Genomic DNA, 27067 nt, shown 5'->3' with positions numbered 1-27067 from the left:
CCTGGAGCGGAGCGGAAAATCCAGGAGCGCTGGCGACTTGGCTGTGATTGGCTAGGCCGGGCCTTAACTACTTTCTTATTTTCTTTCTTTCTTTACTTTTTTTTTTTTTTTGAGACGGGTCTCACTTTGTTGCCCAGGAGGTGATCCGCCCGCCTCGGTCTTCCAAAGTGCTGGGGTTACAGGCGTGAGCCACTGCGCCAGGCCTGCACTTTGTTTTAGAGGAAGATTCTTAACTTAGGATCCACCTCCACCTCGTGCCTCATTGCCGGAGGTCCCTTCTGTCTAAAGCCCTCCCCCTTTATTTCAGCTCTTCAACCTTTCAGAGAAAAGGCATGACCTGACCCGCTTAAACCCCAAGGTATGAAGGAAATGGCCTGCCCAGTCATTAAACCAAGCCACCCCTACCCCAGAAGCCCCCAGCTTCCTCATTATTAATAGTAGCAATTGGCATCTACTTCACTCTTAAGCACCTTCCCCCTCTTGCATGACATATTACTGGAGACACCCCAAAACGTGATGCAGCAGGTATCAGCCCATTGTATAGATAAGTAAAGTGCTGAGGTTATCATGGACAACCAGCAGATTCCCAACCTTGCCCCCAGACCCGTATGCCCTGTCCCCTTTCCACACCGCCTGTGTCTCTCTGTTGGTGGGCCCCAGTCCCAGTTGTACCCCTGCACTCTCCCCAGGTTCAAGACTTCGGCTGGCCTGAGCTGCATGCTCCACCCCTGGACAAGCTGTGCTCCATCTGCAAAGCCATGGAGACATGGCTCAGTGCTGACCCACAGCACGTGGTCGTACTATACTGCAAGGTGGGCCAGGACCTCGGGTTCCCTGGTGCCTGGAGGCTCCAGGTCAGCCTGGAGCCCCCAGACCCTCATCCCTGTCTCTGTCTCTCAGGGAAGCAAGGGCAAGCTCGGGGTCATCGTTTCTGCCTACATGCACTACAGCAAGATCTCTGCAGGGTGAGGCTCCCAGCACCGGAGTAGCCCCTTCCCCAGTGGCCCTTTCTCCAGCTGGCCCCTTAGGAACCATCTCCCCTGGAGCCCACCTCTTCATTGAGAGTCCTTTGCTGTCAAGTTAGCATTTCCACCTCCCTTTTATCACTAGTACAGCAACACAGTCTGCAGCAGATGGTCTGTAAAGTTTCCTAGGGCAGCCACAAACAGGGTGGTGTAAAACAGTAGAAATGGGCCAGGTGCCATGGCTCACACCTGTAATCCTAGCACTTTGGAAGGCCGAGGTGGGCGGATCACCTGAGGTCAGGAGTTTGAGACCAGCCTGGCCAACATGATGAAACCCTGTCTCTACTAAAAATATAAAAAGTAGCCGGGCGTGGTGGTGGGTGCCCGTAATCCCAGCTACTCAGGAGGCTGAGGCAGGAGAATCGTTTGAACGCGGGAGGCGGAGGTTGCAGTGAGACCACATGGTGCCACTGGACTCCAACCTGGGCAACAGCGAGACTCCATCTCAAAAAAACAAAACAAAACAAAACAAAAACCGTTGGAAATACACTGTCTCACAGTTCTGGAGGCCAGAAGCCCCAAATCAGGCTGTCGGCAGGCCCTTGCTTCCTCTGAGACTCGAGATGGAATCCTTCCTTGTCTCATTCTACCTTCTGGTGGTGGCCAGCAAGCCTTGGCGTTCCTCGGTTTGCAAACACATCACTGTAATCTCTGCCTCTGTCATCACATGGTGTTCTCCCTGTGCATCTCTGTCTGTGTCTCTTCTTCTCTTCTTATAAGGACACCAATCATATTGGATTCAGGGTCCACCCTCCTTCAGTATGAGCTCATCTTAACTAATTATGTCTGCAATGGCCCTATTTCCAAATAAGGTCACATTCTGAGGTACATGTCTTTCGGGGGGATATAATTCAACTCGTGAGATGGTTTTGTTGCCCCATTTTACAGATGAAAAAACTAAAGTTCAGGGAATAATTGCCTGGGGCCCAAAAACTAGTAAAGTGACTGTACATGGTGCTTCTCATTCTCATTACCACCACTCTGGGCTTCCTCTAGACTCAGGGGATCATATCTCTCCTCCCTCCCCTGGGGCTCAGGGATGGGAGGCCAGGATGAAGACTAGTCCCTAATCCTCAACACTGGCCTTGCTGTCCCCAGGGCTGACCAGGCACTGGCTACTCTTACCATGCGGAAATTCTGCGAGGACAAGGTGGCCACAGAACTGCAGCCCTCCCAGCGTCGGTGAGCAGCCTGGGTGGGGATGGGCCAGAGGAGCAGCTCCCTTCATGGCTACCAAGGCCAAGACTCTCGTATCCATGCAGCACACCTTCACTGAGTGTGCCAGGGGCTGTGCCAGGTGCTGAGAATTCAAAGTGGACAAAGCCCCTGCTCTCATGGAGCTTTCTCGCTAGTAGGATGGAAGGCAGTAGACCTGGGAATAAATAGACGAGGAGGTCCATCATAAAGAGAACCTTAAGGACAGTCGGGGCCTGCCACTATAAAGTGAAGCAGAGCTCTGGGGAAAGAGCTTTGAGGCAGAGGGGAGCAAGAAGGATTGAGATTAGATGCAAGGAAGAACTTTCTGGTGACCTGGTAGATGGGAAGGAAGTGCTGAGGAGAAGAGCCAGCTTTCTAAGGGTGGATGGTTGAAATGATACAAGGTGACCTCCAGAGGAAAAGGCTTATGTTCTCCTCGACACGCCCTCTGCCAGATACATCAGCTACTTCAGTGGGCTGCTGTCCGGCTCCATCAGAATGAACAGCAGCCCTCTCTTCCTGCACTATGTGCTCATCCCCACGCTGCCAGCCTTTGAACCCGGCACAGGTGAGTCTGCCTGAGATGTGCTCCCTAGGGAGAGCCACCTTCAGGCCCCTCCACTCAGCACCCCTCCGCGCCTTCTCCTCTGCCCCTCCAGGCTTCCAGCCCTTCCTTAAAATCTACCAGTCCATGCAGCTCGTCTACACGTCTGGAGTCTAGTGAGTGCTCTATTCCCAGGCCCCTGACACTTCATGGCCAGGGCCCCGCTTGCTCCCTGCATTCCTGCTTCTCCAGCCTCCCCAGACACCTGGGCAGGGCTCAGACTCTGGTCTCCTGGCTCCCCCTGACTGCATAGCTTCCTCTGCACGCAGGAGCCTCTGGTTCATCTCTGCCTTCTCCTCTCTCCCCACAGTCACATTGCAGGCCCTGGTCCCCAGCAGCTTTGCATCAGCCTGGAGCCAGCCCTCCTCCTCAAAGGCGATGTCATGGTGAGGGGGTCCTGGCAACAAGGAGAATCCCGGAGATGGGGCAGGGGTTGGTGGTGTAGCCACACAGTCACCAATTTGAGACAGATTGGAGGGCGAGTAGGGAGATCACCTTGAGATCGAGGCAGGGCAGAAGCTGTGACTAGGCAGTCCCCAGGGTGGAAGCACAGAAGAGGACTTGAGGCCTGACTCCCAGCCTCCTGCCTTTCCCCCAGGTAACATGCTATCACAAGGGTGGCCGGGGCACAGACCGGACCCTGGTGTTCCGAGTCCAGTTTCACACCTGCACCATCCACGGACCACAGCTTACTTTCCCTAAGGACCAGCTGGACGAGGCCTGGACTGGTGAGTCTGAGACAAGTGGCCTGGGGCTGGAGCCCAGGTGGCAGGCAGGCAGGTGGCAGGCAGGCAGGAGAGTGTGGTATGGGCCAGGGGCCTGGCTCTTCACTGTCCACTCCCCATAGATGAGAGGTTCCCCTTTCAAGCCTCCGTGGAGTTTGTCTTCTCCTCCAGCCCCGAGAAGATCAAAGGTAAGAGCAGGGACATGGGCTGGGGACTGACAGCTGCCTCTACCCTGCTCCCCAACACCCGAGTGGCCTTCCACAGGCAGCACTCCACGGAATGACCCCTCGGTCTCTGTCGACTACAACACCGCTGAGCCGGCTGTGCGCTGGGACTCCTATGAGAACTTCAACCAGCACCACGAGGACAGTGTGGATGGTGCGCAGGGCAGCCTGCAGGGTGGGAGGTACAGGGTTGTGGCAGGGCCCTGGAGGGGCCGTGGCCAGGGAGAAGAACACTCCCTCCTCCCCAGGCAGAGCCCACTCTGGAGAGACACCCCCGGCCCGATGGCTATCTCCAGTGCCATCCCCTCTCATGAACTCTCTCTCTCCCTCCCTATTCCCTGCTTGCCCTCCCTCCCTGATCCTCTTCCCCACTCAGGCTCCCTGACCCACACCCGGGGTCCCCTGGATGGCAGTCCTTATGCCCAGGTGCAGCGGCCCCCCCGGCAGACCCCCCCGGCACCCTCTCCAGAGCCTCCACCACCCCCCATGCTCTCTGTCAGCAGCGACTCGGGCCATTCCTCCACGCTGACCACAGAGCCGGCTGCTGAGTCCCCTGGCCGGCCGCCCCCTACGGCTGCTGAACGGCAGGAGTTGGATCGCCTCCTAGGAGGCTGTGGAGTGGCCAGTGGGGGCCGGGGGGCTGGGCGAGAGACGGCCATCCTAGATGACGAAGAGCAGCCCACTGTGGGCGGAGGCCCCCACCTCGGAGTGTATCCAGGCCACAGGCCTGGCCTCAGCCGCCACTGCTCCTGCCGCCAGGGCTACCGGGAGTCCTGCGGGGTCCCCAATGGGGGTTACTACCGGCCAGAGGGAACCCTGGAGAGGAGGCGACTGGCCTATGGGGGCTATGAGGGATCCCCCCAGGGCTACGCTGAGGCCTCGATGGAGAAGAGGCGCCTCTGCCGATCGCTGTCAGAGGGGCCATACCCCTGCCCACCTGAGATGGGGAAACCAGCCACTGGGGACTTTGGCTACCGCGCCCCAGGCTACCGGGAGGTGGTCATCCTGGAGGACCCTGGGCTGCCTGCCCTATACCCATGCCCAGCCTGCGAGGAGAAGCTGGCGCTGCCTACAGCAGCCTTGTATGGACTGCGGCTGGAGAGGGAGGCTGGAGAAGGGTGGGCAACTGAGGCTGGCAAGCCTCTCCTGCACTCAGTGCGGCCTGGGCACCCGCTGCCTCTGCTCTTGCCTGCCTGTGGGCATCACCATGCCCCGATGCCTGACTACAGCTGCCTGAAGTCACCCAAGGCAGGCGAGGAAGGGCACGAGGGCTGCTCCTACACTATGTGCCCCGAAGGCAGGTATGGGCATCCAGGGTACCCTGCCCTGGTGACATACAGCTATGGAGGAGCAGTTCCCAGTTACTGCCCAGCATATGGCCGCGTGCCTCATAGCTGTGGCTCTCCAGGAGAGGGCAGAGGGTATCCCAGCCCTGGTGTCCACTCCCCACGGGCTGGCTCCATTTCCCCGGGCAGCCCGCCCTATCCACAATCTAGGAAGCTGAGCTACGAGATCCCTACGGAGGAGGGAGGGAACAGGTACCCATTGCCTGGGCACCTGGCCTCAGCAGGACCCTTGGCATCTGCAGGTGAGGGGCACCAGAGTGCGGAATGCCCAGGGCAGAGGAGGTTCTGGAAGATGGTGGGAAACTCAAGGGGGAACAGGGTGAGAAACAGCTAAGCCAGACAGAAGAGCCCCATCCTGCTCACAGCCCACCTCTCCACTGCAGAGTCGCTGGAGCCGGTGTCCTGGAGGGAGGGCCCCAGTGGGCACAGCACACTGCCTCGGTCTCCCCGAGATGCCCCAGGCAGTGCTTCGTCAGAGTTGTCTGGTCCCTCCACGCCCCTGCATACCAGCAGCCCAGTCCAGGGCAAGGAAAGGTATGCAGAGGGGCCGGGGACACTTGAGTGCTTTCTTGTCCAAGCAGTTGATGAAGGCAGGTGGGGTGGGAGCAGCCACAGTGGGGGCTCTGCTGACCATCTGCCCTTCCACCCTACAGCACCCGGCGACAGGACACCAGGTCCCCCACCTCAGCGCCCACTCAGAGACTGAGTCCTGGCGAGGCCTTGCCCCCTGTTTCCCAGGCAGGCACCGGAAAGGCCCCTGAGCTGCCTTCGGGAAGTGGGCCTGAGCCTCCGGCCCCTAGCCCCGTCTCTCCGACCTTTCCTCCCAGCTCGCCCAGTGACTGGCCTCAGGAAAGGAGTCCAGGGGGCCTCTCAGACGGCGCCAGTCCTCGGAGCCCTGTGCCTACCACACTTCCTGGCCTCCGCCACGCCCCCTGGCAAGGCCCTCGAGGCCCCCCAGACAGCCCAGATGGGTCTCCCCTCACTCCTGTGCCTTCCCAGATGCCCTGGCTTGTAGCCAGCCCAGAGCCGCCTCAGAGCTCACCCACACCTGCTTTCCCCCTGGCTGCCTCCTATGACACCAATGGCCTTACCCAGCCCCCACTTCCTGAGAAACGCCACCTGCCCGGGCCGGGGCAACAGCCAGGACCCTGGGGCCCAGAGCGGGCATCATCGCCAGCCAGAGGCATCAGTCACCATGTCACCTTCGCACCTCTGCTCTCGGATAATGTCCCCCAACCCCCAGGTATAAAGGCCTTGAGGGGGTTGGGGCCACCTTGAAAGAACCCTTTTTCCTGGGATATAGCATGGATGGGGACCCGGGTACCCTGCGGTCTGAACCTACTCCCTCCCTGTCCTAGAGCCTCCTACACAAGAGAGCCAAAGCAATGTCAAGTTTGTCCAGGATACATCCAAGTTCTGGTACAAGCCACACCTGTCCCGTGACCAAGGTGAGAAGCCAGCCTGCCCCCACCCCACTCCATCCCACCCTCCCAGGTGTCTGTCTTGGTTTTAAGTCCCATCCTGTTGAAGCTCTTGGCTCCTCCTGTCTCAGCTGTATTTACTCTTGGCTGAGCGTTTGCCAGCAGGTGATTCTGGGCTTTGGGCCAAGGCGGTGAGATCCAACATGGTCAAAGCCCCTGTGAATCCTAGAGCCCTGTCCTCAGACTCCTACCACCACCACAGCTGCCAGGCCAAAAGAGACCCATGGAGCTTGTCGGCGGAGGAGGGGGGTTGCATGGGGCTCAGTCCACCCCTGTGAAAACTTCTCCTCCCCGCTGCCCGCTACCCCTCACCCTGCAGCCATTGCCCTGCTGAAGGACAAGGACCCTGGGGCCTTCCTGATCAGGGACAGTCATTCATTCCAAGGAGCTTATGGGCTGGCCCTCAAGGTGGCCACACCGCCACCCAGTGCCCAGCCCTGGAAAGGTACAGAACGCCCAAACCTGAGTGGGGTGGGATGAAGTTGGGGGGTGGTGCCAGAGGCAAGGTAACAGGGCGGGTGGGGGTGATGTGCTGGCCATGCCGCTGTGGAGGGGAAAGGCAGGAAAAGACCTCAGCTACTTGGGAAAGAATCCCATTAGGGAAGAAGCTGGAACCTGGAATCCTAAAGCCACAATCTTCCCCTCTCTTCCTCTCAGGGGATCCCTTGGAACAGCTGGTCCGCCATTTCCTCATTGAGACTGGGCCCAAAGGGGTGAAGATCAAGGGCTGCCCCAGTGAGCCCTACTTTGGTGAGAAGCAGGAGCTTGGGGAAGGCTACGTTGGGTCGGTTTAGGGAGACGCCAAGGGATCTCAGGAGGGTGGAAGGGAAAGGCAGAGCACCCTGGGCACCTCAGGACTTTCCCACCTCCTCGTCCACAGGCAGCCTGTCCGCCTTGGTCTCCCAGCACTCCATCTCCCCCATCTCCCTGCCCTGCTGTCTGCACATTCCCAGCAAAGGTGGGTGTCTGGTCATCTGTCCTCCCCACCTCTCCCCTCCCCCTGCAGCCAAAGCAGGATCCAGAGGTCTTAGCTCCCCGCCTTCCCTTGGGGAGGCAGAGGGAGTGCTCCAGCTTGGGGAACGCTCTGCCTTCTGAGCTGCTTTGTCGGTTCTCATTGCCCTCAGATCCTCTGGAAGAGACCCCAGAGGCTCCAGTGCCCACCAACATGAGCACAGCAGCAGACCTCCTGCGTCAGGGTGCTGGTAGAGACTTCCCCTCCGCTCCCCTCCCTCTCCCTGGGCACCAAGGGGGCATTGTGGATACAGGGCATGGGGCACTGAAAGGCCTTGAGGTGGGTGAGCCCTGGCCAACCCATGAGGGCAGGGGAGCCCCATCCTGTTGGGGATGAGGAATTGGGTCCTCAGCCTAGGGTCTCAAAGTCTCATGAACAAGAAAGAGGATCATGGGGTGGTAGCAGGGAGAAACTTGTTAGAATGTAGATTCTCAGGCTTTTCTGCCTCGCTTCTGACTGTAGTTCCGGTAAAGTCGTGGAATCTGCCTTTTTAACAAGTCACCTATGTGATTGTAAAGCATGTGACAGCAGTAGCTGGGGAGTGTGCAAGAGCTGGTGGGGGTGGCTAGAGGATGGGCACTCCCTCTGTGACCCACTCCCTGCCCCCATAGCCTGCAGCGTGCTCTACTTGACCTCAGTGGAGACAGAGTCACTGACAGGCCCCCAAGCCGTGGCCCGGGCCAGCTCTGCAGCTCTGAGCTGCAGCCCCCGCCCAACACCAGCAGTTGTCCACTTCAAGGTGTCCGCCCAGGGCATTACACTGACGGACAACCAAAGGAAGTATGTGTACTCAGCCCTGTGAAACCCCATGCTTAAGGCCCCTAGGGGTCCCCGTTTTTGAGTGTGACTTTCCCCACCCTCCTCCTTGCAGGCTATTCTTTCGCCGCCATTATCCAGTGAACAGCATCACCTTCTCCAGCACTGACCCTCAAGACCGGAGGTGACCCTCCCTCCAAACCCTTTGCCTCAAACCCCCATGGTCCCACCAGGTCCCAGTCCCAGCCCCAGCTCCCAGCCCCAGCCCCAGCTCCCACCCCAGCCCCAGCCCCAGCCCCAGCCCCAGTCCCAGCCCCGTCTCCAGCCCCAGCCCCAGCCCCAGCTCCCAACCCAAGCCCCAGCTCCCAGCCCCAGCCCCAGCTCCCCTTCAGCAGCTGTCCCCTGGAAGTGTGCATCTTCACACTTCTTCTCCTTCTGCAGATGGACCAACCCAGACGGGACCACCTCCAAGTAAGCCCCGCGAATTCAGCCTCTTCCCTCCAAGGGACCAGGGTGCTGCCGTCCTCTCGACGCTGGCATTTGATTCATCTCACCAAAGCCAGCTACACTTCCTTGTGGAAGGAATGCTAAGCCCCCTCCCCACCCTTTGTCCCCCTAGGATCTTTGGTTTCGTGGCCAAGAAGCCGGGAAGCCCCTGGGAGAATGTGTGTCACCTCTTTGCAGAGCTTGACCCAGATCAGCCTGCTGGCGCCATTGTCACCTTCATCACCAAAGTTCTACTGGGCCAGAGAAAATGAAGGAAGGCCACAAGCTGAGAGCCCACATCAACACTGCACCCCTCCCAGCACCCCACAGCCCTCACTTCCCCTGGCCTGGACCCAGGAGACCCAAGAGAAAGCACCCCCCCTTAGGAATGAGGAGTGGGCATCAGGCCTGGGACACTGCTCTCCTTCCCCACCCCCAGCTGGCTAAGTTAAGTGGATGGGCCCATGAGATGACCTTGCATGTGAGCAGATGGCAGAGATGGGTGTGTGAGGGGTGAGGAGGCATCAGCAGTTGAGCCCCAAAGGAGATCAGGCAGCCCCACCTGCAGGAGAACGTCAGCCCTCCAGGGGATCAGCCCCTGCCAGTTCCACCCAGCTGCAGGTCCCAGCATGGCAGGGATGGGAGAGGGGTGGGGAGCAAGTCACTGCCTCCTCTGAGCAGAGATTCAGAGTAGGATCACATGAATAGGGGAAAAAAAGAGAGTCTATTTTTGTCTAATAATAAAGAAATAAAGAATTTCTATAAACTTTAGCCAAAGTTGGAGTCAACCCTTACTCACAGGAGGGTCAAAGCCTCATCTCCCAGGGGACGTATCTGTGCTTCCTGGGGGTATCCCAGGGCCCAGGCCTACAGCCAGGCCCATAGAACATATGATTCCCATCCCTGGCCCAACGCTGGTCTAGATCACCCCACGAGCAAGCTGCCCTCGGCTGCCCCCGTCCGGCAGTCCTGTTCCTAGCCCTGTGGACTGGAAAGGCTCCTGGTTCCGGCCATACTGATAAATACGGAAACTCCATCTTTATTGGCTGTATAAACATCTCTGGTCTGTACATACATTTCATACATCATAGGGCAGGAAGCGAGGGCCAAAGGGAGGCCCAGCAGCACAACAGCTCACCCGCTTTCCCCACAGCCCTACCCGCTCTGTGCAAACCAAGACCAACAGCTCCTGCTCCCTCTTCCTCCATGGAGAAGTCACTGTTATGGGGAGGGGGTCAGGGGTTGAGGGATTAGGAGATAGAGGGCTCGGTGGGGACGACTAGTAAGTGCTAGAATCAAACACTGAAGCGAAACAGGCAACTGGCACAAGCAGCAAGCTGAGGCATGGGACGGGGCAGGAAAAGGGGAGGGAGAGGCCACGCTGCCCCTCTGGGCTTGCTTGGCTGAGGCTCTGGGGTGTTGTCCTCACGCTGACAGGGAGACAGGCCCCAGAGCCTCAGCCCCAGTACCTGGGAGTTAGGGACATGGGTGGCACTGGCAAAGAAAGGATGGAAGGGGAAAAGGAGCGAAGGTCCTAGTGCCCTGTCACCTCACAGCCCCTCTCTCTTAAACATGCAACAGGCACCCACCTATGTGGGTCCAGGTATGGGGAGCCAGAGATGCAGATTCTCTGTGGTGCCTAAGGAGGCTGGGGTGGGGAGCCAGCTCTCAAGGGAAAGAATGGAGAGCCTAGAGGAGTCTTCTGGGGCAGCAGCTAGTGAAAGGACAGAGATGACCAAAGAGAGGTCCCCTGGCCCTGCCAGGGGTATGACAGCAGCAACTGGTTCACACAACCAGGAAAGAAAACAAGAAAGAGGAATTCAAGGAGAAATACCATGGTGAGTAGGGGAGGGGGCTGTCTACTCCACCCTCTACAAAGCATCATGCCTAAATAGCAGCTGAGATAGGGTGCTCACACTTCTCCACCCACATGGGGCCAGTGAAGGAAAGGGGGATCCAGAAGCCCACTGACTGAAGCGAGTGGGACCACCCACATACCAACACCATTCTTTGGGTCCATTCCTGTCCAACCAGGGACTCAGGCCCAGGGACTGACAACAGTGGCAGCACCAGGTCAGAAACGTGGGCACAGAGAAGCGTGACGGGCCTGAGCCAGTGGGGGCAGAGTGACTACACACCTCCAGGGGCCTGCTGGGTAAATGAATCCTCTGGGAAGTCAGGAACTGGGTGCCTGGCCCAGCAGAGGGTGGGCAGGGAGAAGAAGCAGGTCTGGAGGGGAGGCCCTAGCCACTCAAGGGGTGCAGATCTACTTTGACTTTCTCCCCGCAGCTCAGCATTCCAATGGTAGGGAAGAAGCCTCCAGAAGGAACAACAGCATCCTTTTTCCCAATGATCTTGCCATTCCGAGTGAAGAAAACCTGGGGAGGAGGTGGGGAGAGGAATGGAGCAAGCAGGCTGTGGCCTCTTCCCTGAGGATGCTGGAGCTCCACAGGCCTGAACCCCAATCACCCCAACTTGCAGCGGGGCTGGAGAGGGACAGTTAAGGTGATATGGGAAGTGACCACCAGAGGGCATGCTGAGGCTGGAAAGCAGCCTCCCAAGACCGTCTCCCCATCTCAGCAGCCCCTGGAGCTTGGAACAGCCCTTGGGCAGTGCCAGAGCTTCCCGTCTTTCCCACCCTGGTTGTGAGTTCTACTCCCCACTAATACCCACCCTTTGCCCAGACCCAAGAACCCTGGTCCCACCCCAAACTCTCCCTACTCACCACCACCTTCCTGCCCTCATGCTCCGGCTCTATCTCTTCCCCATCCTCTTCCTCTTCCTCTTCCTCCTCTTCCTCTTCCCCTTCCTGGTGCAGGTACATGACATTCCGCACGTTCCGGACGGCCCGGGCAGTCGGAGACAGGATCACTGTGTCACAACTGTCATCACTGTCCCCTGGGGGACCAGGAAACCTGAGCTCCTGTGGTGCCTTTCCACCCTCAGCCCCAAGCAGCCTGGTTGGCCACCCCCACCCCACTTACCCTCACTGTCCAAAATGTAGTCCCGGGGGAACATGATTCCACAGCCCATGATGTCCCCTTTGTAACAGCGTGGCCCAAAGGGGTCCCCCACACCGCTGCCATGGAAGATCTTCCCATCATCTGTTGGAGGGAGGGGAGAGGACACACACTTGAGGAAGGAGAGCTGACAACACACCCCCAGAGCGGCCCCATGAAGCTGAACACTTCCCATCCCTCACAGGAAGGGAAGCGTCAGGGCGGAAACAAAGATGGAGAGAAAGGCCGGGCGCAGTGGCTCACGCCTGGAATCCCAGGACTTTGGGAGGCCGAGGCGGGTGGATCACCTCAAGTCGGGAATTTGAGACCAGTATGGCCAGCATGACGAAATATCTCTACTAAAAATACAAAAATTAGCCAGGCGTGGTGGCACTCGTCTGTAATCCCACCTACTTGGGAGGCTGAGGTGGGAGCATCACTTGAGCCTGGGAGGCAGAGGTTGCAGTGAGCCAAGATCGTGCCACTGCACTCCAGTCTAGGCAACAGAGTGAGACTCCGTCTCAAAAAAAAAAAGAAAAAAGAAAAAGATGGAGAGAGAGATGTGGGAAGGGGGCACCAAAAAACTAAAGAGATGTAGTATCAGCCAGGTGCAGTGGCTCACGCCTGTAATCCCAGCACTTTGGGAGGCCGAGGCGGGCGGATTACAAGGTCAGGAGATCGAGACCATCCTGGCTGAAACAGTGAAACTCCGTCTCTACTAAAAATACGAAAAATTAGCTGGGCCTGGTGGCGGGTGCCTGTAGTCCCAGCTAGTCAGGAGGCTGAGGCAGGAGAATGGCGTGAACCCGGGAGGCAGAGCTTGTAGTGAGCCAAGATCGCGCCACTGCACTCCAGCCTGGGCGAGAGTGCGAGACTCCGTCTCAAAAAAAAAAAAAAAAAAAAAGAGAGACGTAGTATCCATCTGCTCAAGGGGGTAAGGGGGAAACCCTTAGGAAAGGAGTCAGAGGAGGGGGCCCTAGGAAAGGAATGAACACCCAGGGAGGGCAGGCAAGGGGAGGTGAATCGGGGAACTCTGGGCTCAGTTTTCTTCTAAAGAAAGCCCTAAAGTCCTAAAGGAAACTAAGCAGCAAAAAATAAAAATAAATCAAGAAAATGAGGATCTGCAGGAAGGACACAGAGGGGACCAGCTCAGAGGCCTGGAATGTCCCATCTGGGCCCAGATCTCCCTCTCCTGTCCTGCTCCCCCGGTTTCCAGAGCTGGGAGGAAAACACAGATGGGAGGAAGCACTAGCGATTTGGGAAGGGGAGGTCAGCCAGCAGCAGGGCAAAGAGCGAGGCCATTTGCGAGGGGCCATGAGAGGGGAAAGTGGATATCCCTATGCCTCCACATCTCCCACCATCCCACCTTTCCCAGGCAGCCCACTGTTCACCTGCATGATAAGCCACAGACCCTCTGCTCCAGCCAGGGTGCCTGTTCTTGGGATAGTCCTGCATCCAGAAGAAAAAAGAAAATCTATGGTCCCACGTATAAACAAGAAGACAGGAGAGAGTGGCGAGTGGCATCTGAACCTCTGGAACAGGCCATGACCCAGACAGTGCCAACCCCGCACACTCTCATACCCTGCAGGCACTGGGGCTTCAGGGGAACCAGGGAGGGTGAGGAAAGTGTTAGTTAAGCTTTTAAGGCCAGAGCCATGGCATGTCCCACCCCCACCTCCCAGGCCTTAGTGTGTGGTGCAGTCACGACCTGTCTCAGGTCCTTGGTCACATGGGGTGTGTACTCTTACACAGCTGACACATACAACTGTGTTCCATCTCAGCTAACACCCTCCCTCCAAAGTCTGGGCTCCCCTGGTTTCTTCTAAGAGCTTCCTGGCACTGCCCCAACAGCCCCAGACCTGAGCAGCTCCATGGGCAAAAAAGCTCAGCCCTTGTGCCCACCTTCCGTGCCAGCCCCAGGGCAATGTAGCATTTCTCTCCAGGGTCCACGATCTCCACCTCGAAGTAGTGGCTGCGGGTGCTGAGTGGGTGCCGGGCCTGGGCCAGCCCCACATCCACGATGCTTTTGCCCTTCCCTAAGTACTCCAGCAGCTGTGGGGGAAAAGCCAGACGGGGGTCAGGGGACAGGCTGACACCCACCCTGGAAACCTGGGCCCAAGACAGTCTGGGTCCCACTTTCCCAGGTTTGACAAAAACTTCTGGCTAAAAGGGAAAGAATCCTAGAGATACAATGTGGCTCCAAAGTTCTAGGCCAGCATGGAAGAGCAGGATGGGGTGGGAGGCAAAGGGGAGAGCATGAGCAGGGGGAGCCCCTTGCTGAATGCCCACCTCCCCACGACGCTTTCTGGGAGGCCGGGGAAAGCGGCACAGCTAGGGGAGTGGCACACCAGGGGGCTCTAGATAACATCCTCATCCCGGTGAAGAACCCTGCAGCCTTTCCTGCTGGGAAAGGTCCACCCAGGGTCCCGAACACAGGGGAAAGGAGAAGCAAGACTAGGCTGAGAGGAAACTTGATGACTTTCTCAGCAGGCCTAATGAGGACAGGGAGGATGCCGAAGTTAGGTGCCAACCCCAGATACTCAGAGGAAGGGGGTGAGTGCAGAAGCCAATTCTGCCTGGGATGGGCCTGACATAATTTCTCAAGGTCCTTGTTTTACTTGGCTGTGAACACAGCTGTTCTTAGCTGGGTCAGGGAGGTGCTGAGGGGAGCCCAGGGACCCAGAATGCCCAGCTCTACTCCCTCATTTCATGTGAGGGAGGGGAGAGGTCAAAATGAAGACAGAGGCAGGCTTAGCTGTTCCCAGCCCCTCATTGCTCATTCAAGCTGGAGTAGGGGCAAGGAGGTAGGAGAGGGGAGATGACTGATGGGTTCTTGGGACTCTTCAGTCCCACAATGGTCCTGCCTGGGCACGACGGGGCGGCAACCCCCAATCTGGGAGGATTTATTTGTCAGTTGTCATGGTAATAGTGGGGCGATGACTCAACCCCATCCCCTTTCCCCCACCCTCAGCCTCACCTGGGATTTCTTAATCTCCTTTTAATTAGCCCAACTGCCCCTCAAGACTTTCTTCTACCCTCCCGCCCCTGCAGCCCTGAAGGAAACATGCTGCCTGGGGACCTCCTCCATGTCTCCCTGGCAAGCTTTGGGACGCTGGCCTCTCACCTCTCACAGATTCCTGCCTGAACAGGAAAGGAATTATGCCCACCTGCACCAGCACAGAAGCCTGTGTGTGTCTCCAGCAGAGGCTGCTCCTGCATCCCCACTCCCAGCCTCAGATGGCCGGCTGCTTAGCTCAGGTGCTTAGAGTGGGGTGCTACTAACCCCTTCTGAGAGTAGGACTAGAGGGGCTCGGTGCCCTTCTCAGCCCTGGATCCCCAAAGCCCCACCACCTCAAGTCCATCCTTCCCTTCTCTCCAAAGATAACTGGGGATGGATGAGGGGGAAAGCAGCATGCACGGGAGACCACCTAAGCCCATCCCCAAGGCCACACTGTTTGAATTCTGTTCATGGTGTATTTTCTGCTCAGCCTGGGTTCCTCCTCTGCCTCTCTCCCCAGCAAGCCAGGAGGGGTGTGGCTTGATCCACATTAACTAGTTTAGACTCCACCCAGGCAGAGCAGCCCCCATCCCACCCTCTCCACCCAGCATTGCAGAACTGGGTGGGGGACCCCACAGCTGCCTTTGACCATTCTATCCAACTGGCCTCGGTGTAGGAAACACAGTGTTCTCCATTTCCAGAGCCAAAAGACAGCTGATCCAGATCCTGATCCTTGGGAAATACCCGCCCAGCCCTTCCCTTTGCCTCAGCTCAGAAGAGGGTAGCTGCTGCATTTCTGTCTCCGGATAGGGTGGAGGTGCTTTCTCACGCTAAAAGCCAGGACAGACTACCCCAACATGGGTCTCTAAAACCCACTCTCCACCTGCCAACCGCAGAGCACTTCAGACAGAATGCTGATGTCTTGGACAACTAGGTACCTGTGCAGTGTACAGGAGAGCCTTGTACAGCGTGCCCTCTTCAGAGGGGGCAGCCCAGCCCTCACAGTGAAAGCCATCAGAAACCTCCTGATCCACTCTCCTGCTCCTGGACAAAGTTCCCCAGACCCCTCCTGAGCCTTCCCAGAGAACTCAGAGGGGTGGAAGTGGGGGGAATATTTGGCCTCCCTGACAGATTCTTTCTTGAATACATTCCTCTGCCTCCTTGGTCTACAGCTGTTGGGAACCTAGAGGAGTTAAGGTTAACCCTTAGAGTCTGAACTGTTAGGATCTTGATGCTGGTACCTCAATCTGTGCCTCAGAATCCAACAGACCTGGGTTCAAATCCTAACTCCTATTACTTAACAGCTGCTAACCTCAGGCAAATGACATTCACCTCCTTGAGCCTTGGTTTCTTCAACAGTAAAATCAGGATAAAATTACCTGGATTTCCAAAAACAGGGGAAGACTTAATGAATGACCAATACACATTGCTGCCTCTCCCCAAATCAGGAAATGGGGTTACACTGGAACTGCCAATCACAAACAAGGAAATGATCTTTCATCTTAGCCATTACTTCCAACTACAATGGTCCCTTAGGCCAACCAGGACGATGACCACTCCCCAGACAACTCTACCCTACGTGTCCTCTCAAACAATGTCCAATCAACAGAAATGTTTCTCTGCATTTTTGGTGGGGGAAGAGGAAGCCCTTTCTTTGGGTGTCCCCCCAGTACACACACACCACCAAAGCCCCAAGAAGCCAAAGAGGTGACTCAGTGCCACAGAGTGGCGGCTGCAGACCAGAGTGTGGACAGTCTCGTGCACTCCACACCCTCCCTCTACCAGTAGCACCTTCCCAGCCTCTTCTCCCCTGCTGGTATCCGCCCTCCTCGCCTTGCCAGCAGAGACCCTAATCCCTCTTGACAGGAGCAACAAAGGGCTCAGTGTCCTGAGGGCCCACAAGCAACTGAAACAGGAACCAAGTACACACTCTCCACTGGCCAGCTCAGGCCCCAACACGGCCTCCCTCTGGGCTGGGTCTGGGGAGGACCCCTGGAAGGGTGGGGCCTCATTCACCACCCTGTGTATACCAAAGCTGTTGCCCCTGTCACTAAGGAGTTGTCAGAGGAGCTGTGAACAGGGCACAAACACAGAATGAGTTTAATCCCCCAGCTGTTACCTACCGCCCCCAGCTCCCCTCCACCACATTACCTCACTTTGCGAGGCCTGGGGGCAGGGATGAGGCAAGAGGCAACACTCCCATCCCTGAGCAAGTGCCCCAGCAATTCCTCAACCCCCTCAGAGCTCTGGGGGGATGGACTCTTTAGGAGGGGAAACAGGCCACAGGAGGCAGGGGAAGAATTCCACTCAAGAAAGAGCCAGGTCTGTCTATATCCAAAGACTCAAATCTAACAAATGTTGAGGCCCAGTGCAGTGGCTCATGCCTCTAATCCCAGCAATTTGGGAGGTCAAGGTGGGAGGATCCCTTGAGCCTGGGAGGTGGAGGCTGAAGTGAGCCAGCACTCCAGTCTGGGTGACAGAGTGAGAGCCTGTCTTAAAAAAAAAAAAAAAAAAAAAAAAAAGGGAAAGGTGGCATGACTGGAAGAAGGCACATGTCCCTCAGGAGGTTCATGCCCAAGTCGGCCCCAGAGGAACGGGTGCCCCAGGAGTAGTGCTCCCACCCTGCCACCTGGCCCAAGTTGGGGTGAGGGTCTGAGAGAAGGGCCCAATTCAACAGCTTATGTCTAAAAAAGAAAAAAAACTCCTAAATAAATGGCCTGAAGGTGTTGGGGGGAGGGTGGGGAGGAAGGAAGGCTATTTATAAATGTCTACAGGATTCTGCATCAATTAGAAAAGATTGCCTGGGAGGAGCTGAGAGCAGAGTGGGGACAGGTCCAGGCAGAGAAAGGATGCCAGGAAAAAACTCTTGAGGAGAGGTCAGAGATGAGAGCTGGAACATCGCCCTGGCTCAGCCCCAAGTTTAACTCTAGATACTGTCAGAATGATGGTAGATTGAGGGAAAAAAAGGAGACATGAGAGTCACGGAGTGGGCATCTAAGGTCTCTTAGTTCTCGGTCGCTGCAGTCTGGGACCCTGATGCCAGAAGGGGGTGCAGAGTGTCAGAAGCAGCAGGAGGGCACACTTCCTGTCATTTTTCCTGAGTTCCACTCTACCAGGGGGAGGCCTGGCTCCTAATCCACTCCCACCCCCCACTGCTTCTGTTTTGTTATAAAAGACTGAGTTGAAAACAGCCTGAGTTGGGGTGGAAAGGCCAGAGGGTGGAGAAAAAGGCCAGGCCAGGAACAAGGGGGTAGCAGAGGGACAATTCAAAGTGGGAGGGCTGAGCAGCCCACTAGAGGTCAGGGCCAGATCCTGGACTTGGCGTCCCTTCACTCCCAATGCAGCACAGTGTATTGAGGCCAATAGAAAGAATTTCCCTTTCTCAAGGTTCATGAATTTTCCAACAAAACTTAAAATCCAGGGAGGAAGAATTTCCCTTTCTCAAGCTCCACATGCTTCCCAACGAAGCTTAAAATCCATACTAAAGCAGGTATGAGGAAAAGATAAATGAAGCAAGCTTTGGAGGTGCAAGGATGCTCACTGAATCTTCATCTGCCTCCATTCTAATCCTCTATCAAATGCAGGGATAAGACAACAGACACTGACACTGACGCTTCCGCAAAAAAGATGGCTAAGAACCTTCCACCACATGTGTGGGACTTCTGACCACACCTGCCCCACAACACTTTGAATGAAAAGCCTGGGCCAGCTGAGCTGGGATCAAGCCAAGAGGGGGATCCAGGCATTTTGCCTCCAGATCAGCCCCCAGCCCCTCAAAGGCAGGTGTGCAGGGCTGTAGAAGACACCAGAAGCTGAAGGAACCAAAAAAGGCAAAGCAGAACTACTTGTTCCCAGGGTCAAACTACGAACCTGAGTTCCCCAAAGAGGAGGAAGTGAAGAAAAGGGAATACGTGCTAAAGAAAACACAGATCTGGACTCAAGGACTCATGTCAAGAGCCCGGGCTATCCTGCCGAACCCACACAGACACTGTCCCAACTCCCCATTCCCAGCAATTCAGACATGACCATGCGCCCACAGGTGTTCTGCCCAGCCTCCTCCGACCCAGCCCCTCCCACCCTCCCACCCGCTACTTACAGTCCCACAGACTCTGACATCATGTAGCCGGCCCCATTCGTCCTCGTAACTGTCCACCATCATGACGCTGTCGTCCTCACGGCCCAGCTCAGCGTTGAGGTGCAGCCGCACCTCCTCACCCAGGGAGTGCATGCCCACTGCTGGGAACAGTCCATCTGGGGACATGGGCATGATGGTAGAGCCCACCTGCAGCAGGGGGAAAGAGGGAGCTGCCGCCTGGCCTGCTTTTCCATAGCTCACCTAATTCTTACAAGGGTACTTTTAAGATGATGCACCAATAATTATCGCACACACTGACAGATTAAAAAAAAAAAAAAGCAACCCAGAGGTGCAGAAAAGTTTACAAATGTGCTAAGTACTCCTGGCTAAGCAAGGTATCTACAGAGCTAGAAGACAAACACAAGTCTCCTGACTTGCTGCCAAATACTTTCAGTACGTGTGCTGGATAGGAGAGTGCCGAGGCGCAGATGCTAAGGCAGCAGGACCCCTTGGCCAAGGCCTGAGAAACCAGTTTCCCAATGTGGGAGATGGAATTGGATAGAAGGGAGAGAGCTGAGTGCCTCTCTCTTCTATTGGCTCCTGTCCCATCTCCTCACCACGCATAGTCTCTCTATGAAGAGGATAGTGAAAGAGATGTGAAACAAGGAAAACAGGACACAGAAAGGACATATCCCCAAAAGCACTCAAGTCAAAACCCAAAGAGGACCTCCAGCTCACATGGCCAGGCCATAATCTTCCCCTCTCTTTTATCTGCTCAAAACCTTCCCCCAAATCACCTAATTCTGTTCCCCACAATTCCTGCTCATCCTCTGCTCCACTAACTTGCCTCTCTCTGCCTGCCATCTGGGCAATGTCCCAGCTTCCTCTGGCCATGGGAAGTATCTTCTCTTACACACAGGAGACTTCAGGAGAATCTGAGGCTGGACTGGAGGAGATGGGAACTCAGTGCAAGGGTCCCTGGGCAAGCCCCAGCCGGCAGACTTTTCCTAATCACTCCCCACAAATCCTTCGGCAGATTTCAGCCACATAAATCCCACCCACGATTTCCCACTCACCCGCTTCCCATTTTTGGTGAAGAAGATCTGGGCAGTCTGCACATCAAACGACACAGGCTCAATGCCACAGCCAATCCGGTCCCCGGAGTTGCACTTTGACCCAAACTGGCGGCCCTTGGCTCGGCCATTGTACAGCCTGCAGACAGAATAGTACAGACACAGGACCCGAGCCTGGCCTCCCAACTTCTCCCCAGCACTGACACCAGAGGCCTCATCCTCATCTTGCTGCTCCTGGTCACTCTGTGATGGTACCCACTTATGTCCTGGCGTGAGCATCACCCTCCTTTAGTCTGTAAGCCTTCAAGGGTAGCTGCCAGGCCACTTCCCTGTCCTGCCCAGAAAAGTCTATGAAACACCGAATGGGAAAAGCCAGCCCAACGTAGTTCTTCAGATCTAAGATTCCCAAATTCATAGGAAAAGGGCCAGGTTGCACAGGAGGCAACTCACTTGCCATCATCAGCATGGTAGGCTACAGAGTCAGGCAACCAGCCAGGCTGGTGATCCAAGCTGTAGTACTGAGGGACCAGCCCCACAGCAATGGTGCCCCGTACTCCACTGTCCACAATAGACACCTGGAGAGAAGAGAGCAGGGCACAGTCAGCAGGGCTGGAAAATGGGATGAATTGCTGGGGGTGGGGGAAGGGGACTTAGAGATTAAAGGGGGCTGAGGCTCAAAGAGAAAAAGGACATGGGAATCAGGAAAAAAGATAAGATACTCAGATGGGGGAACTGGTGACAGTGGGTGCCTGTTTCACTTAGAAAATTACTCCCAAGCTTTGGAGAAAGATAGGACTCATGTCCCTGTATGGTGGGTTTGGGTTAGGGGACATGAGTCAAGGTCTGGGATATGGGTCAAAGTCTACCTAGGTAAGGGGCAGGAGAGCAGAAGGGACAGGGTGACAGGTCTCCAGGGCACCTATCTCTCAAATGAGGGGCCATGCTATCCTGTACCTATTTCCCAGCCAACAGGACAGCCCTGATGGGAAATTAAAAGGCCCAGGTCATACATCTAGTAAAGGAGCTCCTTGGGGCTTAATGATCTCACCCCCGGGCTCATCCCCTGCTCTGCCCAACCACTGCCTTGATCACCTCAAAATAATTGCTGTCCTTGGTCAGCGGTCGAGAAGCCACGTAGCAGCCAACTTCACCAGAGTTTCCATGGTAACTGAAGGAGGAATGAGGGGGAAATTCCATTAACAGCCTAGCCCAAGAGTAGGGGGAGGGCCTCAGCATCTCCCACCCTTACCCTGCAAGGGCCAGCACACAGGAGAATCCATCAGGCCGCACTTCAGTACATCGGCAGACATCATAACCAGATACTTAAGGTCACCTCACCCTATTTCTCTCACAGTCTCCAGCTGGAATCCAACCCATACCAGACCAGTGCAAGCCTGGTTTCTTCATTTCCAGGAGGAAAAGAACGTAGAGCCTCCTTTACTTGCCTAAGAGAGGTCTCACAACCCTGTTTAACCTCAATCTCTCATGCTGCAGCTTCGGCCCTTTTCCTCTAGCTCTGTCCTCAGTGGAGCTGGAGAATGGCTGGTCTCTATCCTCTTTACCAAAGCCCTTCATCAACTGGAAGACAGTGATTCAGTTCCCATTCCTCAGCTTTCTTGCCTCTAGTTAAACAGCACTACTTTCTTCCCTCTTCAGTGGAACTTTGTGAGAGCATGGGCTCAGAAGGAGTCAGGGAAGGGGTTCAAGCCAGAAAAGAGGGAGGAAACACACACACAAGCCAAGGGGCTGGAAATACAGGAGTTGGTGGGCAGGGTACACTATACAATGGCCCTTCCCCAAATAGGAAATCAACTGCCTTTGAAACAGCCAGTCTTCGCTTTTTTTTGTTTTGTTTTGTTTTGTTTTTGTTTTTGTTTTTTTTTTGAGACGGAGTCTTGCTCTGTCGCCCGGGCTGGAGTGCAGTGGCCGGATCTCAGCTCACTGCAAGCTCCGCCTCCCGGGTTCACGCCATTCTCCTGCCTCAGCCTCCCGAGTAGCTGGGACTACAGGCACCGCCACCACGCCTGGCTAATTTTTTGTATTTGTATTTTTTTAGTAGAGACGGGGTTTCACCGTGTTAGCCAGGATGGTCTCGATCTCCTGACCTCGTGATCCGCCCCTCTCGGCCTCCCAAAGTGCTGGGATTACAGGCTTGAGCCACCGCGCCCGGCCAAAACAGCCAGTCTTTGCTAGACCCAATCCCTGAGACAGAGGCAGGAGACTCAGGAACCCCACTGGAGTCTTAACAAAGCGCCTGCGAAGCTCCTGAGACCCCAGCAGCCTCCTGTGTCTGACATGATCCCTTCCCCTACCCAGCTGGATCCCCTCCTTGCTGGATGAGGACAGAGCCACCCAGTGACAGAGGCAGAGGTGAGTGCAGGGTGAGGCAGCACACACTGCTTCACTCAGAAAGGCCTCTGGGCGGGTGGATCACTTGAGGTCAGGAGTTCGAGACTTGCCTGGCCGACATGGTGAAACCCTGTCTCTACAAAAATTACAAAAAATATTAGCCGTATGTGGTGGTACACGCCTGTAATCCCAGCTACTTGGGAGGCTGAGGCAGGAGAATTGCTTGAACCCATGAGGCGGAGGTTGCAGTGAGCCAAGATCACGCCACTGCACTGCAGCCTGGGTGACAGAGTGAGATTCTGTCTTAACAAAAAAAAAAGAAAAAGAAAAGCCTCTGGAGTCAAGGGCATCCCCCTTTCCCTGTGCACAGTCCCCTTCTCAGGGGGAAAAAAAAAAAAAAAAAAAAATCCCTTTCCTCTCTAAGATCTGGAACAGAGAAGAAAATGTGGAAGCACTTCCCTAAACTCACCTTAAAGTATCTCCATCTACAAGGATATGTTTGAACCTCTCCTGATATCGGAAAGCTCGGACCTCTCGAATCTCCCGGATCCGCCGGCGCCAATTCAGAAACCGGTAGTGCAGGTTGAGGTCATCCATCTTGTTCATGAGAACAAACCTGCCAAGGGGAGAAGGGGATTGAGGAGAAGGGGATTGAGGAGAAGGCAGGGCCCTGAGTAAAGCACCTTAGCCTGTGTGACCCAGAATGTAGAGAAGGCACTGGCCTTGAGGCTAGCTGCCCAGATTGACCTCAACAACCCCCATCTTCTTCCTTCCATTCAACAAACATTTACCAAGCTCCTACTATGTGCGCTCTTCTCCATGCTAGTGATGGAGCTGTGAACAAGATGGACAGGATTCCCATTCTCACACGCTGGGAGGTGGACATGACAGGCAATAAACAGACATAATTGCAGCTGAGAAAAGAACAGGGTGATATGATAAAGAATCTGGAGGCAGTGGACAGAGTGGACAGAGGCGGTCTCTCTGAGGAGGTGACATTTGAGTTGAAAAGGAGCTAGGCAAATGACAAGCCAGGCATATTCCAGGCAGGAAGAGCAGCCACAGGTCCTTGGGTGGAAGAGAGCTGGCATGGTAGAGAAACAGAAAGAAGGCATGGACAGCTGGTGTGAAGGGAATATGAGGGAGAATGTACAAGATGAGAACAAGGCAGGAGTCAGATCAAGGCCTTACAGACAATAGTAAGGAGTTTGGATTTTATTCCAAGATGGAAACTTCTAGAGGGTTGTAGCAAGGAAATGCCATGATTGGCCAGGTATGATGGCTCATGCCTGCAATCCCAGCACCTTGGGAGGCTGAGGCGGGAGGATCACTTGAGGCCAGGACTTCCAGACCAGCTGGGGCAACATAGTGAGACCTTATCTCTACCAAAAATTAAAACAATGAGCCAGGTGTGGCAGTGTGCACCTGTAGTCCCAGCTACTAAAGAGACTGAGGATGGCTTGAGTATGGTAGGTCAAGGCTGCAGTGAGTTCTGATTGCGCCACTACACTCCAGCATGGCTGACAGAGCAAGACCCTGTCTCAAAAAAGAAAAGAAAAAAAAAAAAAAAAAACACAATGATCCTGGGCCTGGTGGCTCAAGCCTGTGATCCCAGCACTTTGGGAGGCTGAGGTGGGTGGATCACAAGGTCAGGAGTTGAAGACCAGCCTGACCAACATGGTGAAACCCCGTCTGTACTAAAAATACAAAAAAATCAGCCAGGCGTGGTGGTGCGTGCCTGTAATCCCAGCTACTCAGAAGGCTGAGGTAAGAGAATCACTTGAACCTGGGAAGCGGAGGTTGCAGTAAGCCGAGATCGTCCTACTGCGCTCCAACCTCGGAGACAGGGTGAAACTCCATCTCAAAAAAAAAAAAAAAAAAAAAAAAAGCCACGATCTTAATCAATTCCTAAAGATCATTCCAGCTGCTCGTTGGAGAACTGATCACAAGAGGATCAAGAACAGATGTGGGCAAACAATTCAGAGGTTGTTGCAGCAGTTCGGATGAGAAATGACATCCACTAAATTGTTAGCAGCGCTGATGGATGGGAGTGGGATGATCCAGGTATTTAAACAACTTTCTTTTTTTTTTTTTTTTCTTTTTTTGAGACGGAGTCTCGCTCTGTTGCCCAGGCTGGAGTGCAGTGGCGCGATCTCAGCTTGCTGCAAGCTCCGCCTCCTGGGTTTACGCCATTCTCCTGCCTCAGCCTCCCGAGTAGTTCGGACTACAGGCGCCCGCCACCTCGCCCGGCTAGTTTTTTCTATTTTTTAGTAGAGACGGGGTTTCACCACGTTAGCCAGGATGGTCTCGATCTTCTGACCTCGTGATCCGCCCGTGTTGGCCTCCCAAAGTGCTGGGATTACAGGCTTGAGCCACGGCGCCCGGCCGTATTTAAACAACTTTCTACATATAAATGAATGAATGATTTTTCCTGGGAGTCAAAAGTGAGAAAGAGGTGAAGTACTCTTCTCTTCCCATTCCCCAAACCCTGGGACAGGGGTTTCTTGAGGCCTGGCATTTCCTTGCACACCGTAGGTGCTTAGTAAGCCTTGGGTGGGCTGAATTTGATCCCAATGCGCAAATTACGACTCTTATGCAGTAGCTACAACCCACCACGTGGCCCAGAAGAGTAGGCACCTGTGGGACAGACAGCCCTAAGATTCCACTCCCAGGCACTCTGCCTGGGCTCGACCCCAGGTAGATGCTGGTTGCCCAGACCGCATAGCCTTGCCACGGGCGAGTGGTGGCCCTACTGGGCCCCGTCTCCTCCCCGGGCACAGCTTGATCACTGAGATGAGACCCGGGAGCAGCGGGGCCCCAGCCTATCCGTGTGCCTACGCCCAGTCTCCCCAGGCCCTGCACTGGGCCGAGGGTGCGCCGACAGAGGAAGCCCAGTGACCACAGCGCAGGGCCCCGCCCCTGGCCCCGTAGCCCCCGCCCAGGACCCCCGCCTTGCACTTCAGGCTCCCGGGAGATACGAGGCCTACGGGACCCCGCCCCCGATCCCCGCCTACCGGGGCCGCCGCGTCCTCCTCATCCATAGGCCTCTCAGCTCCGCACACAAGCTCTTCGGCCGCCGCCGCCACACACATCCGGGTCCCCGCCTTTCCTTCACTCCTCGAGGCCCGCCCCGTCCCCCACCTAAGCCAATCAGCAACGGCCTCTGACGACGGGCACCTGCAGGAGCCAATCGGAGGGCGCAGGCCGGGTGTGGGGCGCGGCCGGGTGCCCTGGGTAGCCAGCTCAGGGCCGGGTCTAGTCAACCCGGCTGTCGCTGGGGTAAGCCAAGGCGACGTGGCAACGCGGACGCTGTGGGTGCCTGGGCGCTGCTGTGGCGGACAGGGGGCGGCTCCTGAGCGGCGCCGGGCGGGACGGGACGGGCGGAGAAGGTGGCCAAGCTCGCATAAACCTTGCGAGTATTACGAGTATTATTTGAGCCCTCGTTCCGCGCCGGACTAAAAGCTTTACCGGAATGTCCATTTAATCCACGGTGCAGACTTATGAAATAAATCTTATTATCTCCTTTTTACGGATGGGCCAGAGGCTGGCCTCGATAGCCTGCGCGCTTAACTGTTACTGTATGCTGTATACCCTCCCGAGCTCCGTTTCATGGCACTGCTCGCTCATTATTGGCAAGAACATTCCATTCCAGGAGGAGAGAACTTGGGATGCAGAAGGCACAGTGGCACGAAGCGGCGTTCTGTGGAGGAACACAGGGATTTGGTAGGCTGAAGGAAAGTTAGACTGGGGTCAGAATGTGAAGGGAGGAAGACATAAATATTTATTGAACACCTAATAAAGAGTGTCCACCTGCCATTCTGGGGGATTGGACTCCTAGATGAGGACTTCCTTGCTCCCTTCCCATCACCGTATCTCTCTTTTCTGGACGGAAAGATTTATAACACTTCATTTATAACACTTATTTATAACACTGTTTTTTTTGTTTGTTTGTTTGTTTGTTTGTTTGTTTTGAGACGTAGTCTCACTCCGTCACCCAGGCTGGAGTGCAAGTGGCAGGGTCTCGGCTGACTGCAAGCTCCACCTCCCTGGTTCACACCATTCTCCTGCCTCAGCCTCCCGAATAGCTGGGACTACAGGCGCACGCCACCACGCCTGGCTGATTTTTTTTTATTTTTAGTAGAGACGGGGTTTCACCGTGTTAGCCAGGATGGTCTCGATCATCTGACCTCGTGAGCCGCCTGCCTTGGCCTCCCAAAGTGCTGGGATTACAGGCGTGAACCACTGCGCCCGGCCATTTATAACACTTATTACTGTCTTGCTTTCGTTATTGGAATCACTTGTGTGTGTAGACCCGTCTCTACTAGACTATGAGTTCCTTCAGACGCTGGACTATCCTATTCTCATCACACTAGGTACTCTAATGTGGGGAAAAGAAAGAGAGATCAGCCTGTTACTGTGTCTGTATAGAAAGAAGTAGACATAAGAGACTCCATTTTGTTCTGTATTTGAGATGCTGTTAATCTGTGACCTTACCTTTAACCTTGTCCTTGCAAGAGACATGTGCTGCGGTGACTCAAGGTTTAATGGATTTTGGGCTGTGTAGGATGTGTCTTTGTTAAACAAGTGCCTGAAGGTAGCTTGCTGGTTAAAAGTCATCACCATTCTCTTAATTTCAACTACCCAGGGACACGTACACGGCCAAAGGTCGCAAGGACCTCTGCGTAGGAAAGCTAGGTATTGTCCAAGGTTTCTCCTC

The 27067-nt window shown here is 55.4% G+C and overlaps 2 protein-coding genes across 5 annotated transcripts in view; one reads left to right on the top strand and one right to left on the bottom strand.

Annotated features, from left to right (window-relative positions):
* Positions 1 to 9630, top strand: part of TNS2 (tensin 2) — a 17828-nt gene extending 8198 nt beyond the window's left edge. For 3 of the 4 annotated variants that reach the window (XM_012001845.1, XM_012001827.1, XM_012001835.1), the window contains exons 8-29: positions 308 to 358; positions 690 to 812; positions 901 to 965; positions 2124 to 2207; positions 2678 to 2790; positions 2882 to 2942; positions 3137 to 3212; positions 3425 to 3554; positions 3674 to 3739; positions 3816 to 3929; positions 4152 to 5363; positions 5505 to 5655; positions 5775 to 6364; positions 6480 to 6569; positions 6922 to 7047; positions 7260 to 7352; positions 7483 to 7560; positions 7727 to 7804; positions 8226 to 8394; positions 8486 to 8554; positions 8812 to 8841; positions 8990 to 9630. In XM_012001845.1, the coding sequence (XP_011857235.1) occupies positions 308 to 358; positions 690 to 812; positions 901 to 965; positions 2124 to 2207; positions 2678 to 2790; positions 2882 to 2942; positions 3137 to 3212; positions 3425 to 3554; positions 3674 to 3739; positions 3816 to 3929; positions 4152 to 5363; positions 5505 to 5655; positions 5775 to 6364; positions 6480 to 6569; positions 6922 to 7047; positions 7260 to 7352; positions 7483 to 7560; positions 7727 to 7804; positions 8226 to 8394; positions 8486 to 8554; positions 8812 to 8841; positions 8990 to 9128 (3708 nt within the window). In that variant the 3' untranslated portion in view covers positions 9129 to 9630. The remainder of the gene's footprint in view (positions 1 to 307; positions 359 to 689; positions 813 to 900; positions 966 to 2123; positions 2208 to 2677; positions 2791 to 2881; positions 2943 to 3136; positions 3213 to 3424; positions 3555 to 3673; positions 3740 to 3815; positions 3930 to 4151; positions 5364 to 5504; positions 5656 to 5774; positions 6365 to 6479; positions 6570 to 6921; positions 7048 to 7259; positions 7353 to 7482; positions 7561 to 7726; positions 7805 to 8225; positions 8395 to 8485; positions 8555 to 8811; positions 8842 to 8989) is intronic. The other variant, XM_012001856.1, reaches the window with a different exon arrangement.
* On the bottom strand, positions 9565 to 25468 carry SPRYD3 (SPRY domain containing 3). The gene is made up of 11 exons (XM_012001866.1): positions 25365 to 25468; positions 22820 to 22966; positions 21094 to 21169; positions 20452 to 20576; positions 20005 to 20140; positions 18950 to 19135; positions 13758 to 13907; positions 13247 to 13304; positions 11841 to 11960; positions 11582 to 11754; positions 9565 to 11234 (listed from the first exon to the last, which is right to left on the bottom strand). The coding sequence occupies exons 1-11, from the start codon at positions 25385 to 25387 to the stop codon at positions 11100 to 11102; spliced, it is 1329 nt and encodes a 442-aa protein (XP_011857256.1). The 5' UTR covers positions 25388 to 25468; the 3' UTR covers positions 9565 to 11099.
* Positions 25469 to 27067: the final 1599 nt, after the last annotated feature.

The sequence above is a fragment of the Mandrillus leucophaeus genome, unplaced genomic scaffold (genome assembly GCF_000951045.1).
Source record: "Mandrillus leucophaeus isolate KB7577 unplaced genomic scaffold, Mleu.le_1.0 Scaffold118, whole genome shotgun sequence".
Classification (NCBI taxonomy): Eukaryota; Metazoa; Chordata; class Mammalia; order Primates; family Cercopithecidae; genus Mandrillus; species Mandrillus leucophaeus.
This window is presented reverse-complemented; position numbering and strand designations above follow the sequence as displayed.

Bases quoted from the DNA above. Each gene is read 5' to 3' on its own strand.
- SPRYD3 (XM_012001866.1), bottom strand. From the start codon at position 25,387: ATGAGGAGGACGCGGCGGCCCCG. The intron at 13,908-18,949 runs GTAAGTAGCGGG...TTTCCCCCACAG, and splicing joins ATGTCAGAGTCTGTGGGACT to CTGCTGGAGTACTTAGGGAA. The intron at 11,961-13,246 runs GTGAACAGTGGG...TCCCTCCAACAG, and splicing joins GTCTGTGGCTTATCATGCAG to ATGATGGGAAGATCTTCCAT.